General features: G+C 49.3%; 1 protein-coding gene across 4 annotated transcripts in view; it reads left to right on the plus strand.

Annotated features, from left to right (window-relative positions):
* Nucleotides 1-15,546, plus strand: part of zfhx3b (zinc finger homeobox 3b) — a 170,947-nt gene that overhangs the window by 64,866 nt on the left and 90,535 nt on the right. For all 4 annotated transcript variants that reach the window (XM_072660800.1, XM_072660799.1, XM_072660802.1 and 1 more), the window contains exons 2-3: nucleotides 5,930-9,035; nucleotides 11,918-12,414. In XM_072660800.1, coding sequence (XP_072516901.1) covers nucleotides 5,966-9,035; nucleotides 11,918-12,414 — 3,567 coding nt within the window. In that variant the 5' untranslated portion in view covers nucleotides 5,930-5,965. The remainder of the gene's footprint in view (nucleotides 1-5,929; nucleotides 9,036-11,917; nucleotides 12,415-15,546) is intronic.

Here is a 15,546-nt window from a genome sequence, read left to right on the forward strand (position 1 = left end):
CGAATACATACACACACACACACACACACACTCTCCTGCAGCCTCCCCGCTGTGCTCTGGCACATGCTGTGTGCACTCTGCGAGCCTGCTAGCCTGAGGGCGAATGGAGGGGTTTTAGCAATGCGAGCATGATCACCCATCTCTGATTATACGTCAATACCTTTATCCAAGCCCTAATTTATGCATTTACAAAACACAAAGCTTTGTCTAGCCAAACCACCAGAGACAGTGCAGGGAAATAACAGTACGTGGTGTGTGTGTGTGTTTGTGTGTGTGTTGGGGGGGTGTTAGCTGGCGTAACAAGAAGTTATTTTTGCCCTTCTAGAAACTGCACCTTCTCCTTTTTCATTTTTAATCTGACACTTTTTGCAGAAACGTTTGTTTTCTTCCACGTTCACATGACCAAGGTCACCCTGGGTTGTTGTGTGCACAGTAAAACTTAAAAAAACAAGGGGGGAGAAATAGTGTAATTTTAACAGGGAGGAAAAAGTGGCTTTTGGGCAAATGGAATCGCTTAGCAATAACAACAGTGAGCTGTGAATCCCTAATAGAATGCATTTTTAATGGGCGGATGCGGCCGTGTTGAGTGCAGTATTAGTTCTGCGGGCTGCGAGCTGAGCTGATACCAAGCCCCGCGCTTCATTTGTACTCCCAACCTTGCTCCTCCGTTGGCCCCCCATGCTGCTTGCTAATTGGCAGGAGAGCGGGAGCTTCCTGCTGTGCGTTCGCCCCGTTCCCAGCGCCCCTTTACCACCCTGCATTCTCTCCCTCTGTCTCTCTCTCTCGCTCTCTCTCTCTCTTTGCCAGCTCTCCCTCTTCAGAACTGAGTAATTAACCCACAGCTAATTAACTACTTCTAATTACACCGAGGAGGCTGTTTCTATCGCACTCTCCAAAAGTGAGGAGACACTCTGCCTCCACGTGCGAATTCCCCCTTGGCTGCCTTTGAACCTACCCGCTCCCTTTCGGAGCCTGGATAAGCTCCATCTCCTGTTAGCAAGGAGCTAATGCAGCGTCAGAAGCTCCTCGCTGCTGCTGTGAAAGCGTTTTCATGTGCTCCCCTCGTCTCGCCCCCTGCTTTGTTTTGCTACATTGATTATATTTACGGGTCTTATGATATTACCCATGAGTGCAAGAATCACCCAGACTCCGTTTCATGTCCTAAAAGAGAGAAAAAGCTATTGATACCGGCAAATCAATTCATCTGTTTACAGGCCCGAAAGCAATTAGTAACAGATGAGCTTGCAGATGGTTACGGTTATAGGAAAGTTGCAGAGGAGTAACTCATTTCCACAACAAACAAAATCCATAAAACAGTCCCAGAGTAGATGTGGCCTGCTGTGCGCACACCAGTCTGGTGATAGTGGCGCTGAAAAACGGAGGCTGAGACAGGTGCACTATGGGTAGCGTAGTTCCCCAGCCCAGGTTTACTGTAATAGTACACTGAGCATGAGGCTGGTGATGTCACGGCAGCGGTAGCAAAAGCATGCTACGGATAGCAGCGGTATCTCTTCTCTAATGTACTCCAAGGCACACTACACTGATCCCACTTTCCCCACCACCACCCCCCCTCCCTCGCTCGCTCCCTCGCTCTCCCTCCCTCGCTCTCCCTCCATGCACCAGCCTCGTCACAGCCGCTGCTATTTCTGTAGCTCAGACTGATAGCTAGAACTGAAGATCATTGATTTTACGGGAAGCCATGTTTACAGCCTGAGTGCCATCGACCTGAGGTGACTTTTTTCTCCTCCTGAAGCGGCGGCAGCACTGAAGCGTCCCTGTGTCTACATTAAACACTCAGGAGGAGGAGGAGGAGGAGGAGGAAGAGTTCAGTCTACTCTGTTTACCTCTCATATTAATGAACCCGATATTGAATGGATTTTACTGCGTAAAGCTGCTAGATTGCCACAGTGCAGCTGAAGTATAAACGTGTTGCCGTGTTCTCTTGCAGCCGCCGAAGCGATTATTAATCATTTAGCAATTAAGCTATTTTGAGCTCCTTGCTAAAAAAAAAGAGTGGATTTAAGATCACACACGAGACATAGTTGTTAAGGGTGTGTAGGGCTTTAGAGGGGTAGCGTGTGGTCCTGGACCACACTAGCAACCACAGTGGTCCCCCTAAAGGACCATAGGAAGGTCTTAGATATGAAGCTGGATGAGCCATGCTCATTACGCCGCTCTCTGTGCAAAGGCCCTGAATGCGGCGCGTCAGCATCCGGGTAAGAAGCCGGGATTAGGGCAGGCGAGAGGACTTGTCTAGCATTAGAACAGACTTAAGGTTAAGGAGTGGAAGCAGTCTCTCTACATATATGTGTGATTAATTGGGCCGAGCTTAGCCAACGTAGCCCTCCTTGCTGCAGCCCGAGGAGTACAATGCTTGCTCCATCAATGAACACGTCCCCAGTGCAGCATCAAAGGCCCTGCCTGCTTTATCAATAGGAGCCCTTCCTTCCCACATCTTCCGGTAACTTGCTTAGCATTTACACCATTGATTTTTCAATAAGCGCCCTAACCCTGCGGTGGCCAGCCTCTGTGATGGCTAGATCTGGCAGGCTTGGGGAGAGGAGGCCCCGCCAAAGATTGCTAGAAGGTTGTGTTGAAGCCTTTTTTTGCTTTTGGTGGAGGGGTGGGGTGGGGTGGGAGGGGGGTTTGGGTTGCTGGGACAAAAGATGGTGGAGCGTGCAAGGTGCTGGGGGGTTGGGGGGGTGCAGGATCAGGGTTGTTACCCTCTAGGGGTTCCCAGCTGGGACTGAGCGCGAGTTAATTCCCCAGGAGAGCGTGGAGGGTGCCGGGCCTCTAGAGGCTTGGCCCCAGGCAGGTGAATGCGCATGCTTCTAATCAGATGGCTCCTTAGCCTTTAATTCCCATCTCGCTCGGCCGGTAAATCCCACCTAATGAAAGATCCCATAAATAAAAACTTTATCTCATTTTCCATCCTCTCCAAATGACAACCAGACCCCACTCTCTGACAGTGTTCATTAGGTACCGGGCTCTTTTTTTCTGTAGGCAAAGCCTTATCTGCTTTGTTAGACTGGAAAAAAGGAGGAGGGAATGCTTCTTTGCTAATGCAAGTGGAGAAGAGAGGCATGCACCTCTGTTTTTATGTCTGTCTCGGAGAACTGCTGAGAGTTTGGTCTCTTATGGTGTTCTGTTGAGAAGATGCAATTTGATAGACCTTCAGTGCCTAGACAATGAAACTGATGACTGGAATGGGCGTTTGCAGACAGACTCACAGACTGACACTAGTTTGAAAGCATCAGACTTTATCTGAATTTGTTTTGATTGGAAAAAAGTTCCTGGCCCAGTGGATTGTGTGAAACGTAGCCTGTTTTGATCCTCTAAGATCAAGGCTCATCAAGGCTTATCTGAGAGGAAACCTCCCTGAGCATGTCACCATATCCATTAACAGAGCTCCAAAATCCAGTCGTCTTCATCTGCTTGATTATGACTTAATTATGAGTTCAGACTTGTTTTGGGTGACTTTTCTATCGACCTCTCTTTTAGTCTGAGGCACTAGTCCTGTCGTTACATTTGAAAGACAAAAATGCACCTCCTTCTGTTCTTCTGCCCTGTACCCTCCACAGAGTGACTAATCATAGTGTAAAGGCATGGCAACGTGCTCGCTCAGACATTACTGTAATTCATGGTTTATGGTGCTTGGTCGATTGCTAGTGTACAGTGTGAGCAGGGAGACTAATATGCATGCACTTCCCCTGCCTAAGAGTGTCTGCACGTCTGTCTGGGCCCTCGTTAGTGCTGGACAAAGATTAAAGCCTCCACTGCTTCAAACAGGTGTCGCTGAGGAAGCAGACCTCCAGCGGACAAACAGCATTATATCTGCCCGCCCATCTGCGACTGGCAGACTCCAGACAATCCCATTGCACATCAGTAACCACCCCAGGTTATTGAATTAGACCTTCTCCATTTTAAAGCCCGGTCCCGTCTTCTGTAAGCGGTGCAGGCAGCCAGCTAACCAAGGCCCTGTTGGATCGACGTCCGGCTCTGCGGGAGAAGCCATCTGAAATGTTTGCCACTTCTAATCAAATGGGTATTATGGCAGATCCTCAAGTTGGATGTAGCTGAGGGACCAGGAGCTGGATTGTGTTGAGGTGCTAAGGCTGCTTTACATTCGGAGACTTTCACAGGTCTTAAATGTTTGTGTTAAATAGCTGCTCTGTACAAATGAAAGGATGTTCATCACTGAGTATTCATAATAGCTGTTGTTTTTCCCAGTCAGTGCGTATTTACTCCTCCACGGTTTACTTTGGGCTGGAGTTGTTGTTTATTGCAGCCACATTTTTTTCTCTTTTTATTCAATTAGAAAATATATGCATACTTTATTTAATTGCAAAATTAAATATATGGAAATGTATGCAAAAATGGCTGCATAAAAACATTGTAATTAGCTTTTATTTGGGGGAAAAACAAAGACAGCATATGCTAAAAATCATCAGCAGTATTTGAGGTCTGTGTATAAGCCTTGTGACTTTTGTGGTGGGGGTTGAAAGGGTACTGGTGGATGAAGGTGGAGGGGAGGGGGGTATATTTTCATCAGACATTCATGAACAGGGAGTCAGACATTATCAATCTCCCCAGCTAAGCCCTCTCCTGTTAATATCATTGGGGGTTGGGGGGCTGCAGACACAGTGTCTGATCAGCACTGAAATTTGCATCCCTAAGTAAATAAGTAAATAAATCAAGTGCAGGCAGTGAATGTGCTAATCAGGCAGGACATGGCGGTTAGCGCGCTGCCGGGAAAGTTTGCTCATGTAATATTCAGCATGGGAGGGTGAAAGGGCAGGCCAGAGTTATTGGTTTCAGCCCGGTCGCCCCTTTAATCAATGCTGCCTGCATCCCTTTAATAAAATTATTAGCTCAGCAGTATCTCTCGCTATCATTTTATCTCCTCAGCCTGCTCTAAATTGTGGCCTGTGCTAGGGCCTCTCCGGTGCTCGGGGCAGCGCTAGCCCCTGAAAGTGCCGCTCCCATTTGTTATGGGAGAGGTGGAGGATTGCTGGAGTGTGTTTGAAACCAGACTGAGCGTGGAGCTTATTGCATGCCAGATCTAAACACAGCTGCATTTGGAGTTCCAGCCCAGCTGGTGTATTTTAGCTCTCAGATTTATTGCCACCACCCACCCCCTTCATTTTCTCATCTCTCTCTGTATGTTGTGTATACAGACTGGCATACAAATAATTACCGGAAAAAGCATATACCATCCATGTGAGTGGATCTGACAAGGTCGTTCCTTCTCGCTGTGTGTTTTTGCGTGTGTGCTTTCTCTGATGTGGAGGTCCTAAAACAGTCTGGCTGATATATTCAGCAACCTTCAGCTCACTCTCTCTGGGTGTGGGAGATGGATCATGTGCTGATGGCTGGTTTCACTGTGTCTAATTAGCGGCACAATGGAGCTTCTTTATCCATTAAGTTATTCTGTTACTGTTTCTCAGACTGTGCGTTAATTAAAAACGGATGTATGCGGGAATTCGGAACTTAGTAGACTCTGAGTGTTGTTTGGAAGGTGAAGATAAAAGATGGTAACTCGCTGATATGACAGGAAGAGCTATCTGAGTTGGCTTATTAATGCATGTCTGAGGTATTGTGTTTAAGTACCTAATCTAACCTAATGAGCAGTCTGTCATTTTCTACCATTAGATCTTGCACTTTTGTCTCTCATCTAATGCACTATACATCAAGCCTGCTCACGGCTCTCTATACATAGATTTTTCAGTTAGCAAGACTCTTTGTATCTCTCGCTGAATGTTTAGCATTAGAGGCCCAGGATTTCGTTTGAATAGAAACAATGTAGTGAAAGCATGAAAGGAACCTTGTCTTTTGTGCTGCGCCTTTAATAGTATTGCAATTTCTCTGGCTATCAGCAGTTCTCTAACCTTATCCATTTGCCTTTTTTTTCTGTGTGTCTATCTCTCAGGCCTGGATGCGATGAACGCCTCATGTAGGCATCAGCATGGAAAGCTGTGAGTCTCCCGTGGTTTCTGGGACAGACGATGGGCTCAGCTCCTCCACCACCCCCCAGCAGCAGCAGCAGCAGCACCCTCCTCAGCCCTGGAACGATCGCCCTAGTGCACAGGTCACTCCTTGCAACCAGCCCACTTCCCTGGAGCCCTTGTCTCTCTCTGTACCCTACTCAGCCCAGCTCCAGAACCTCAGCGCGCCTCGTGAGGCCGTGAGAGAGCAGCAGCAGAAACAGCAGCAGCAGCAAACACGGACCCCACCCCAGGCTCCCAACGACAGCTCTGCCAGCGGCCAACTGCCCTCCAGAAGAGTGGGATTGGAGGAAGAGGAGCAGGAGGCAGTGAGCTGTGGAGAGGACGACGAAGATTTGGAGGACTTGGACGAGATGGAGATTGACAGCTGTTTCCCATCTCTGCAGCCCTTCCCAGGTATGCCCATGGCTACAGTTGGAGGGGGCATGCCCACTCTCCTGCGGCAGCAGCCCACTCGGCGGAGGGATGCTACGGAGAGTGCAAGTGAAGAAGGAGAGGAGGAGGAGGAGGAAGAGAGCAGTGACGTGGAGAACCTAGCTGGGGAGATAGTCTACCAGCCCGATGGCTCGGCCTACATTGTGGAAAGCCTCAGCCAGCTGATCCAAAGTGATGGGGGCATGGCCTCTGGCCTGCTTCCATCAAATTCTCTCCCCAGCGGGGGTAAGCCAGGGGAACCTTCTGGTACCTCCTCGTCGGTGTACCCTCAGATCATCAATACGTTCCACATAGCCTCATCTTTTGGGAAGTGGTTCGGCCCCTCAGACCAAGGTTTCCCCAATACCTCATCCCCGGCAGGCCTCAGTCCTGTCCTGCACAGTTTCCGCGTCTTCGATGTGCGGCACAAAAGCAACAAGGATTACCTAAACAGTGACGGGTCTGCCAAGAAGTCTTGTGTATCCAAAGATGTTCCCAACAACGTGGATTTCTCCAAATTTGATGGGCTAGCCCTTTATGGTAAAGGCAAGCCCATCCTCATGTGTTTTCTCTGCAAACTGTCCTTTGGTTACGCTCGTTCCTTTGCCACTCATGCCGTCCATGACCATCGCATGACCCTGTGTGAGGACGAGCGTCGGCTTTTGGGCCACAAGCACGCATCGGCCATCATCCAGGGCATTGGCAAGGACAAAGAGCCCCTCATTAGCTTCCTGGAACCAAAAAACAAGAGCTCTCCCCCACCACCCACCTTAGTGCCCATGAACTCAGGCCAGAGCTTCTATGGCACGTTCAGTGGAGTCCATTTAGAGGGGGGGAGCAGTAGTGGAGGAAGTGAAGGCCTCCTCAACAAAGACTCTGATTCGGGTCTCCAGCAGCAAGCCCTCCTCGCCCTAGGAGGCCTTGGAGGTCCCAAGCCACCCTCTCTTACCTCAACCCCCGGCCCTGCCAAAGACTCCAGCACCCTGCCCAAGGGAGGGAGAACAGAGGGGCCTGCGGGGAAAGAGGGGACTCACAGAGGGGAGCATGGGGGCATGGAGGCCCGTGAAAGCAAGGCTCTCCTTCACGGCGAGGAGGTGGCCTCAGAGGAAGAGGAGGAACTTCTTTTAGAAGAAGAGGATGATGAGGTGGAGGACGAAGGCACTGCGGTGGCCTGTGGCGGCAGTAGTAGTAGCAGCAGCGGCGGACAAGTGGCTGAACCGGCTGTCTCAAACCAAAGCATTTCCAAATCTCCTTTATTAATGCCTAGTAGCGCTCTCCAGCCTTCTGCCTGTCCCTCTGCAGCCAGCCCCACACTGAACAGCAAAGCCCCGACTTCCATGTCCTCTTCCTCCATCAGGGGGTCAGAAGAGGGGATGGCTGCAGACGGTGGGGGGAGGACATCGGAGCTCCCTCTGAGCTTTAACTGCCAGGGGCCCACTGTCCCCATGGCGATGGCGGCAGCCGCCAGCAGAGGGGGTGAAGAGGACGGGGCAGGGACTTCCTCCCCTCTTGCCTCCAATGCCGCCGCTGACGAAAGTGCCAATCGAGATAGTGCCACAGCTCCTGAACCAAATGAATGCCCGGCAGAAGGGGACGAGGACAACAGTACCCTCCTGCACCACCACCACCTCCACCATCATCACCACCACCCACACCCTTCGCCTCACTCCCACCCCCACTCCCACCACACGGGGTCCTGCGACTTGACTGGGGCGGGTGAGTGCACACAGAACCACGGTGCTGGGGCCAGTGGAGGCAGTGGGGTCGAATGCCCCAAGTGCGACACCGTCCTAGGCTCATCACGTTCCCTGGGCGGACACATGACCATGATGCACTCACGCAACTCATGTAAGACGCTCAAGTGTCCAAAGTGCAACTGGCACTACAAGTACCAGCAGACCTTGGAGGCTCACATGAAGGAGAAGCACCCAGACTCTGGGAGCTCCTGTGTGTACTGCAGTAGCGGGCAGAGCCACCCGCGCCTGGCTCGTGGTGAGAGCTACACCTGTGGCTACAAGCCCTTCCGCTGTGAGGTCTGCAACTACTCCACCACCACCAAGGGCAACCTGAGCATTCACATGCAGTCAGACAAGCACCTCAACAACATGCAGACGTTGCAGAACGGAGGCTCCATCCCCACGGCCAGCGAGCAGGTGTTTGGGCATGCGCCTGGCAGTGTGGTGGCCGTGCCATCGGCCACTCAGGCAAGCAGTCACCACCCCAGCCACCACCACCACCCAGCCCAGTCCTCCGCCCACATGGCTGGGCCTTGTGGTGCCCCCTCCCCCACCAAGCCCAAGAGTAAGCCAACTTGGCGCTGCGAGGTGTGCGACTACGAGACCAACGTGGCCCGCAATCTGCGCATCCACATGACCAGTGAGAAACACATGCACAACATGATGCTTCTCCAGCAAAACGTCACCCAGATGCAACATGGCCGTCTGGGTCTGGGGGCTATGCCCTCACCCTCTGAAGCAGAGCTTTACCAGTACTACCTGACTCAGAACATGAGCCTCCCTGCCGGCCTAAAGATAGATCCTGCTGGAACCGATGCCCAGTTCCTGCTTGGAGGATTTCACCTGGACCCCAATATGGCTGCCCTGGCTCCAGCACTAGGTGAGTTAAGGAGGCCTTTGCAGGCCCACTATCTTTGAGGGTGATCTGACCCTTTATAGAAAGAGCTTTTTGGGTTATTTTATCGATCCTGAAAATAACTTATAAAAACTGAAAGGCCTGTGTGTACATTTGCTTTCACTATAGAGGGTCCGTTTTAACCGCAGTGTACACCAGCCTCATTTAACGTGTCCATATTTTCCCCTGTAAGTAGCTGTAGAAATTGTGAGAGAAAAGCATGAGTGAAAGAAAAGAGGCTTGACTGAAACGTACTTGAAAAGCTATGTATGATGGTACACAGTGAGATAAGGACCACTCAACCTAAAATAAAATAAATGATCTTAGTAGGCATATTTCTCATCTCTGAAAGCCCAGTGCCTTGAAAAGGAGAGGCACGCCGTGCTGTGCTTTCTCTACAGTTTTGTGGATATAACATGTGACTGAATTGGTGTGTAGTAATGATGCAAGCAAAGAAGGAAACTCTTCACTGGGTTCCTTTCCTGATAGAACAGGATGTTGCGATAATTCAGTGGCAGAGAACGGCCTCTAACGCCGTAGAGCTCGAGAAGCCGTGCCTCCAGTCAGACGGAGCTTTTGTGCAGGTTAGTGTGAAGGTTGACGTGCTTTAAAAAAAAGGGTTGTTAAAAGGTGGTACTTCCATTAGATTGATGAGAGAGGGCTTTTTTTCAGAGTTTCTGAGTGCGCTGGGAGTGGATACTGTATCTTCATGAGCCCTCAGCTCCCACGCAAACACGCGCACACAAAGCCAGTAAAAGAGGGAAAAGAGACAAGCACACACATCTTCCTAACACTCGAGCCTCCACTGTGTCTCAATCTATCTGGGTCATTTTGTCTGGGAAATTCCCCTTTTGCTGTCCCCTCCATGTACAAGCACTAAAAAGCGCATGTATCTGAGTGCTTTGTTACTCCAGCCTCCCTCTGCACATCAGCGTTTTCGGGTCATTGTTCTACAATTGCTGGTGCACTCACCAAGCCAAGTTTTGCCTTATTTTTTCCTCAAACTTTGTAATTGCTGGTATAAAATTTTATCTTGGCCAAAAAGGGATGATAAAAGAGCCCTGGGGGGGGGGGATGCAGCAGCAGAACACAGGCTTCCCGTCTCTCGGCTCTTGCCTTCTTGTTGTTTTTTCTACAGGAACGCAATGTGGCATTATCCTTCACATAAGTAGAATGCACTTTATCACCCAGACAAAAAGATAAACTTTTTAAAGAGACACTTCTCAAAAGGCTGTTATGGATTGCGGTCGAAAACTAGTTTCCCAGCTCCAGTATCCTGTCTCCGTTCTCTTTTTGTTTTGCCCAAATAGAAATGACAAATCATGACCTCAAGTGGTCTTACTATCTCACCCCACCCCTTGTAGTGCTCATCCTCAGAATCCAAGCTAGGAGAGAGGGAGACTGTATGCCTTTAGTGATACAGATAATGCATCACATACAGTTTAGTTTAATTGAGCGCTTTTAAAAAACTCAAGAAAAAAACATCTAATAAAATGATCTTCTTGAAAGCTTTTGTTGTGCAAACCAGTTTCCCAAAAGCTCCCCTAGATGTGTTTAGCCCAGCACTGTGTTATTGGAAAATGAAACTGCTTCCAGAGCTCCCTCGCTCGCTTTGGCCCAAAAAGCTTATATGGTCTGACACAGTTGCAGTCAAAATATTGTGATGGTTTTATTATGGCACAACTTCCTATATGAACTGCATGTAGAATTTGTTGCCCAATAGATGTATAGATCAGATGTTGAGAAAGTGGCTGTTACAACGAAAGCAACGATAGAAGGGAGGAGATCAAGAAGGGAAAGATGAAGCAGGTGGCCTAAAGAGTGGGAAATGTGAGAGATGCAAGAGAGATGAAGAAGAGAGAAAGAAAGAGAGAGAGAGAGAGAGAGAGAGAGAGAGAGAGCTCTACCCTGAGCAGCGGATCTGTGAATGATTTCAGGGGGATTCAGGAGGTCTCACTCTCCCTGCTGTAAAAGTGCAGGTAATGGAGGAAAGTCAGAGAAAGGCTGCATTCTTCTGCAATAAATAAAAAAATAGAGGCTCCTGGAATTAATTTAGTGTAAAGCCATGCGGGGCCAGCCAGTGCGCTCAGTCTGGGCAGTGATAGATTAAAGATCAGTGAGCAAAGGCAAAAACTCCTGCTCTTGCCTCTCTCCTCCTTTTTCTTTTTTTTCTCCTCCCTTGCCGCTCTTCATCGTGTTTGTTATCCTGTTGTCGAATCCTTTGGAGTTCCTCTGCATCTCTACTTAGACTCACCCAGAAGGTACCCTAATTGATTTCACCAGCATTCCAGGGTAAAAATGCTTGAAGGGAGGGGAGGGAAGGTGGACTATTAGAACACGATTCAATGAACAGGGAGGCTGCAGTTGATTTACAGTATCGTGGGCTCCGGATCCCTTTAGTTCTCCTGTAATGATAGAATAACTTTTCTTTTTGCTCCGTAGCTCGGCCTGCGGAGTTGATTTAGTGACGAACTGTGAAAGTGCAGAAGTCCAAACAGGGCTCCACGTAAATCCATTACTCTGCAAGTCTGCAGCTAGACACCAGGGCCTGCTCCCTGCCAGACTGGCCCGGCTCGTTTTCTTTCTTTCTCTCGCTTTCACTCAGACATTGGGAAAGCATGATCTAGGTTTAATAGAATTAGATATCCAAATATGCACTTGGACATGGTCCTCTAAAGGGGCTTCACAGCAAATTCACTTTGATAGCGTGGACAAACATGGTTCTTTGCTGAACAGCGAACCCAGGGACCTTTTCCAAGTCCCTGGGCTTTCTTTGTCACCTTCAGGCACAGCAGTGTAAATCAGGAAGCTCTAGGTTTGTGCCAAGCTCATTTGTTAAATTTTCCTCTGTGTCCTGTGTCCTTCAGTAGGCGGAGACATCCCCATGGATGTGCGTCTCGGAGGAGGGCAGCTTGTGTCCGAGGAGCTCATGACCCTGGGTGAGAGCCTGTCGCAGACCAGTGACCCTTCGCTCAAGCTCTTCCAGTGCGCCGTGTGCAACCGCTTCACCACCGACAACTTGGACGTGCTGGGCCTGCACATGGGCGCTGAGCGCACACTGCCCGAGGATGAGTGGAAGGCAGTGGTGGGCGACTCTCACCAGTGCAAGCTCTGCCGCTATACGACACAGCTGAAGGCCAACTTCCAGCTGCACTGCAAAACCGACAAGCACGTGCAGAAGTACCAGCTGGTGGCCCACATCAAGGAGGGCGGCAAGGGCAACGAGTGGCGCCTCAAGTGCGTGGCCATCGGGAACCCCGTGCACCTGAAGTGCAACGCCTGCGACTACTACACTAACAGCCTGGAGAAGCTGCGCATGCACACCGTCAACTCGCGCCACGAGGCCAGCCTCAAGTTGTACAAGGTTAGTGATCACCGTGGGACAGTTGGTTACATGCAGTTAGTGTCTTAGGCTCTGTAGCGCCTCCCCTCCTAATCTCTGCTCAGTTTTTGAGGTGTACTGATGCTGTTCATCCTAATTGTTGTTATATTAACATATTTCCTCAAGAGCATTTTAGTCATTATTTTGAGGAAACAAGGTTTTGGTGCATCAATGACATAAATTGTATCTAGATGAATATCATATCCTAGTGAATTTGCCCCTGGATCCCTAGCTGGACTCCCAAGCTGTAAGTGATCAGCCTGTTTGGTTTAGGAAACCTACTGCTGAGACAGTGGAGACAGAAGAGGCAGGAGCAGTTAGAGGCAAGAAGGACATAGCAGGTCAGCAGAGTGGGAAGGAGGGTGCAGGGTGAAATTGCTGGAAGAGAGGATGAAGAAGTGTGAAGTGAGAGAGAGGAGAGAGAGGTTTGGTCCTAATACTCCTCGGAGCGGTAAAGGCAGAATCGTTCTCGACAGCCGTATTGATTTTCGCCGGACTTGGAGCTTCACCTTCTCCTCTAATCATTCCATAATAGCCAATGGATGAACACTCTCTGAACAAATGGCTATAAATCTAACAGGCCTGAATCCACTTAGGCACCTATCCTGTGTGTCTACAGCCCAGGCTCACGCCATGGTTAACCCAAACTGGCATTGCAGTACATGGGAACTCCTCTCTTTCACTCACTCTCTCCCTCACTCTCACTGTATCTCTCCTCATCTCTTCCTCGCCGTCTTTCTCCCACACATAAACACACCCTCATTGACTGCCAGAGTTTGCACACATACACATACGCACTCTCATATATTTACACACACGCATTCTCAGACGATCCCTCCACCCGACAGACCACTGTGCACTCTGCCCCCTCTCCCTGCTTACTTGGCCTTTATTTACACAAAGACTCCACTCCATTTTCGAGTGTTATGCTCTTGGAAAGTTAATGGGCGAAAACAAACAATATATATTACTGGGTTTTATTCAAGGAAAGTTTACAAGAGCGTAACTCTTGTTCCTTCGCGTGGCTGCGCCAGGACTACTTTTGGCAAAGGGCTTTGTAAAGGACTGAAAAAGCGGGCAGTCTTTTTACAGTGCGCTTTAATCACATTAGAAAGCTGCGGTAAAACAGAACAATTTAGAATAACATCCAGCGCTTTTGTCAGAGAGCTGTGGGCCTCGCCGTTTTATGAATGGGTTCCTTCCAGCCCGCTGATGGCTTTATTGCAGGCTTCCTGTCTACGAGCTCTTTACACCCCAAGAGCGTCCAGTGCGCTAACGGAGAGAAATCGTTTCTCAACACTCCATTAAAGAGGAAGGTGTGAGATGAAGCTCCCAGGTTGACCATAATCCTGGCCCAGGAGGGGTAATGGTCAGCAGCAGTGCTGAGAAAGTGGACACATTGACGGTCAGGGGCAGAGCTTGCTTGCCAGTCTCCTCAGGCCTCCTCAGGGCTTACAGGAGACTCTCTTCAATTGACCCCCCCCCCCTGTTCAAGCCTGGACACGCAGTCAGGATATTTACAAATACCACAACAACTCAAATATGTAGCACAAGCCACATGACTGGCCTGTAGAGGCAGAGAGACTCATGTAGCTCCAGGCAAGATTTTAGACCTGGAGAATCAGGTTAAGATTACCTTTAGCATCTGGGTATGTAAATTACCATTCAGTTTCAGTTGGAATGTTAGGAATTGTTATTAATCTTTAAGATGCGCTCAAGGGGTGCTGCCGTTACAAGATTATTTTAGAGGCATGGCCACTCTCTCTCTCTCTCTCTCTCTCTCTGTTCGTCTCCCTGTGAGTCGCGTGGAAGCAACTGAGATGAGTCGAGCCTGTCTGACTTTAAATGCCTGATGTTCTAAGGGGGCTTAGAGATGTTCGACACATCGGAGCGTGCTCGTTTTTAAGCTGTAAGCTGCTTAAAATGGTTCCTCAGGCCTCAAAGCCCTGCGGATCTTAAGAGCGAACGAGGAGGCCGTGGCTGACCTGAGCACAGTTAACCCAGTGAGTGGCCAGCTTCTGTCAGCTCCACCAGCCCACCCGCAAACGAAGACGTTTGCGACTTGACAAGAGCTATTACCACTTCTCATGACCTACAAATGTGATTAGTAGACGATAAGTACGTGGTGGTGCTGAGGCCGCACGGTAGCAATGGCTTCCCTCTCCGCAGTGTCACAGGCATGATGTCGCATTGGATTTATGGCTCTGGTTGAGCGGCTGACGGGCCAGGCAGCCTGCAGCTGGGCTGGGCTCAGCCTACGAAAAGAGTTAGAGAAAGTCTTTATGCCTCACGAGGCGAAATCTGATGCAAAAAATGCAACATTTTTGGACCTCACTTTGGGGAGAAAATAAATCATCAAGTCAGCATAAACAGGGCTGTAAGATGTGGGAGATCCTTGGGACACTTCACCCAAATCAAACTGGTTTGCATTAAACAGGCCCTTTGTGTGCACGGCTCCGTATAAATTGGAGCCTGTAATTACTGGAATTAAAAAGGAAGGTTTAAACTGAGGGCTAAGCTGGATGGGATAATTTGAGAGTCTGTGGTATGCGGCCCATATTAGGACTTTCTAAAAATACGCCTCCCCCCACCACTCTGCATATTGGAATGTTCCGAAAGCCCATGGAAAGCTTGGGCGAGTTGTCCTGACCGCACGGACCACCGCAGAGCCTGGTCCAGGGATGAGATCAAGTCACTTGAGTTTCAGATGCACCTCTCGAGTCGGTTTCTCTCTTTCCTCACTAGTGAACTTTCACCTTCCCTCGCTCCCTGCGAGTTCCCGCTCGTCGGCCACTTTGTAGTGGTGAGGATGATGTCATGATGGTCACCCCTAAGCACTTGCAGATGGGCCACGAAACAATATACAGGTCATCCTAAAATTTAGTCTCTTTTTTTCTAGAAAAGGTTCACACTACACTACGTTAATGTTCTGGCTTATCTGTAAAATTACAAGTAGGTCCCCAAACGTCACGTGAATTTCTTTACATTTATTCCTCATCTTTTTAGTGAATGTTGAATTTAGAGACATTCCTATGAATGGAAGTTGCAGGGCAGTCCTGTTCAGTAATAATAAAAAGTTTTAGTGAGAAAATGTAGTAAAATTATATTCAGGCA

The sequence above is a fragment of the Salminus brasiliensis genome, chromosome 17, assembly GCF_030463535.1.
Source record: "Salminus brasiliensis chromosome 17, fSalBra1.hap2, whole genome shotgun sequence".
Classification (NCBI taxonomy): Eukaryota; Metazoa; Chordata; class Actinopteri; order Characiformes; family Bryconidae; genus Salminus; species Salminus brasiliensis.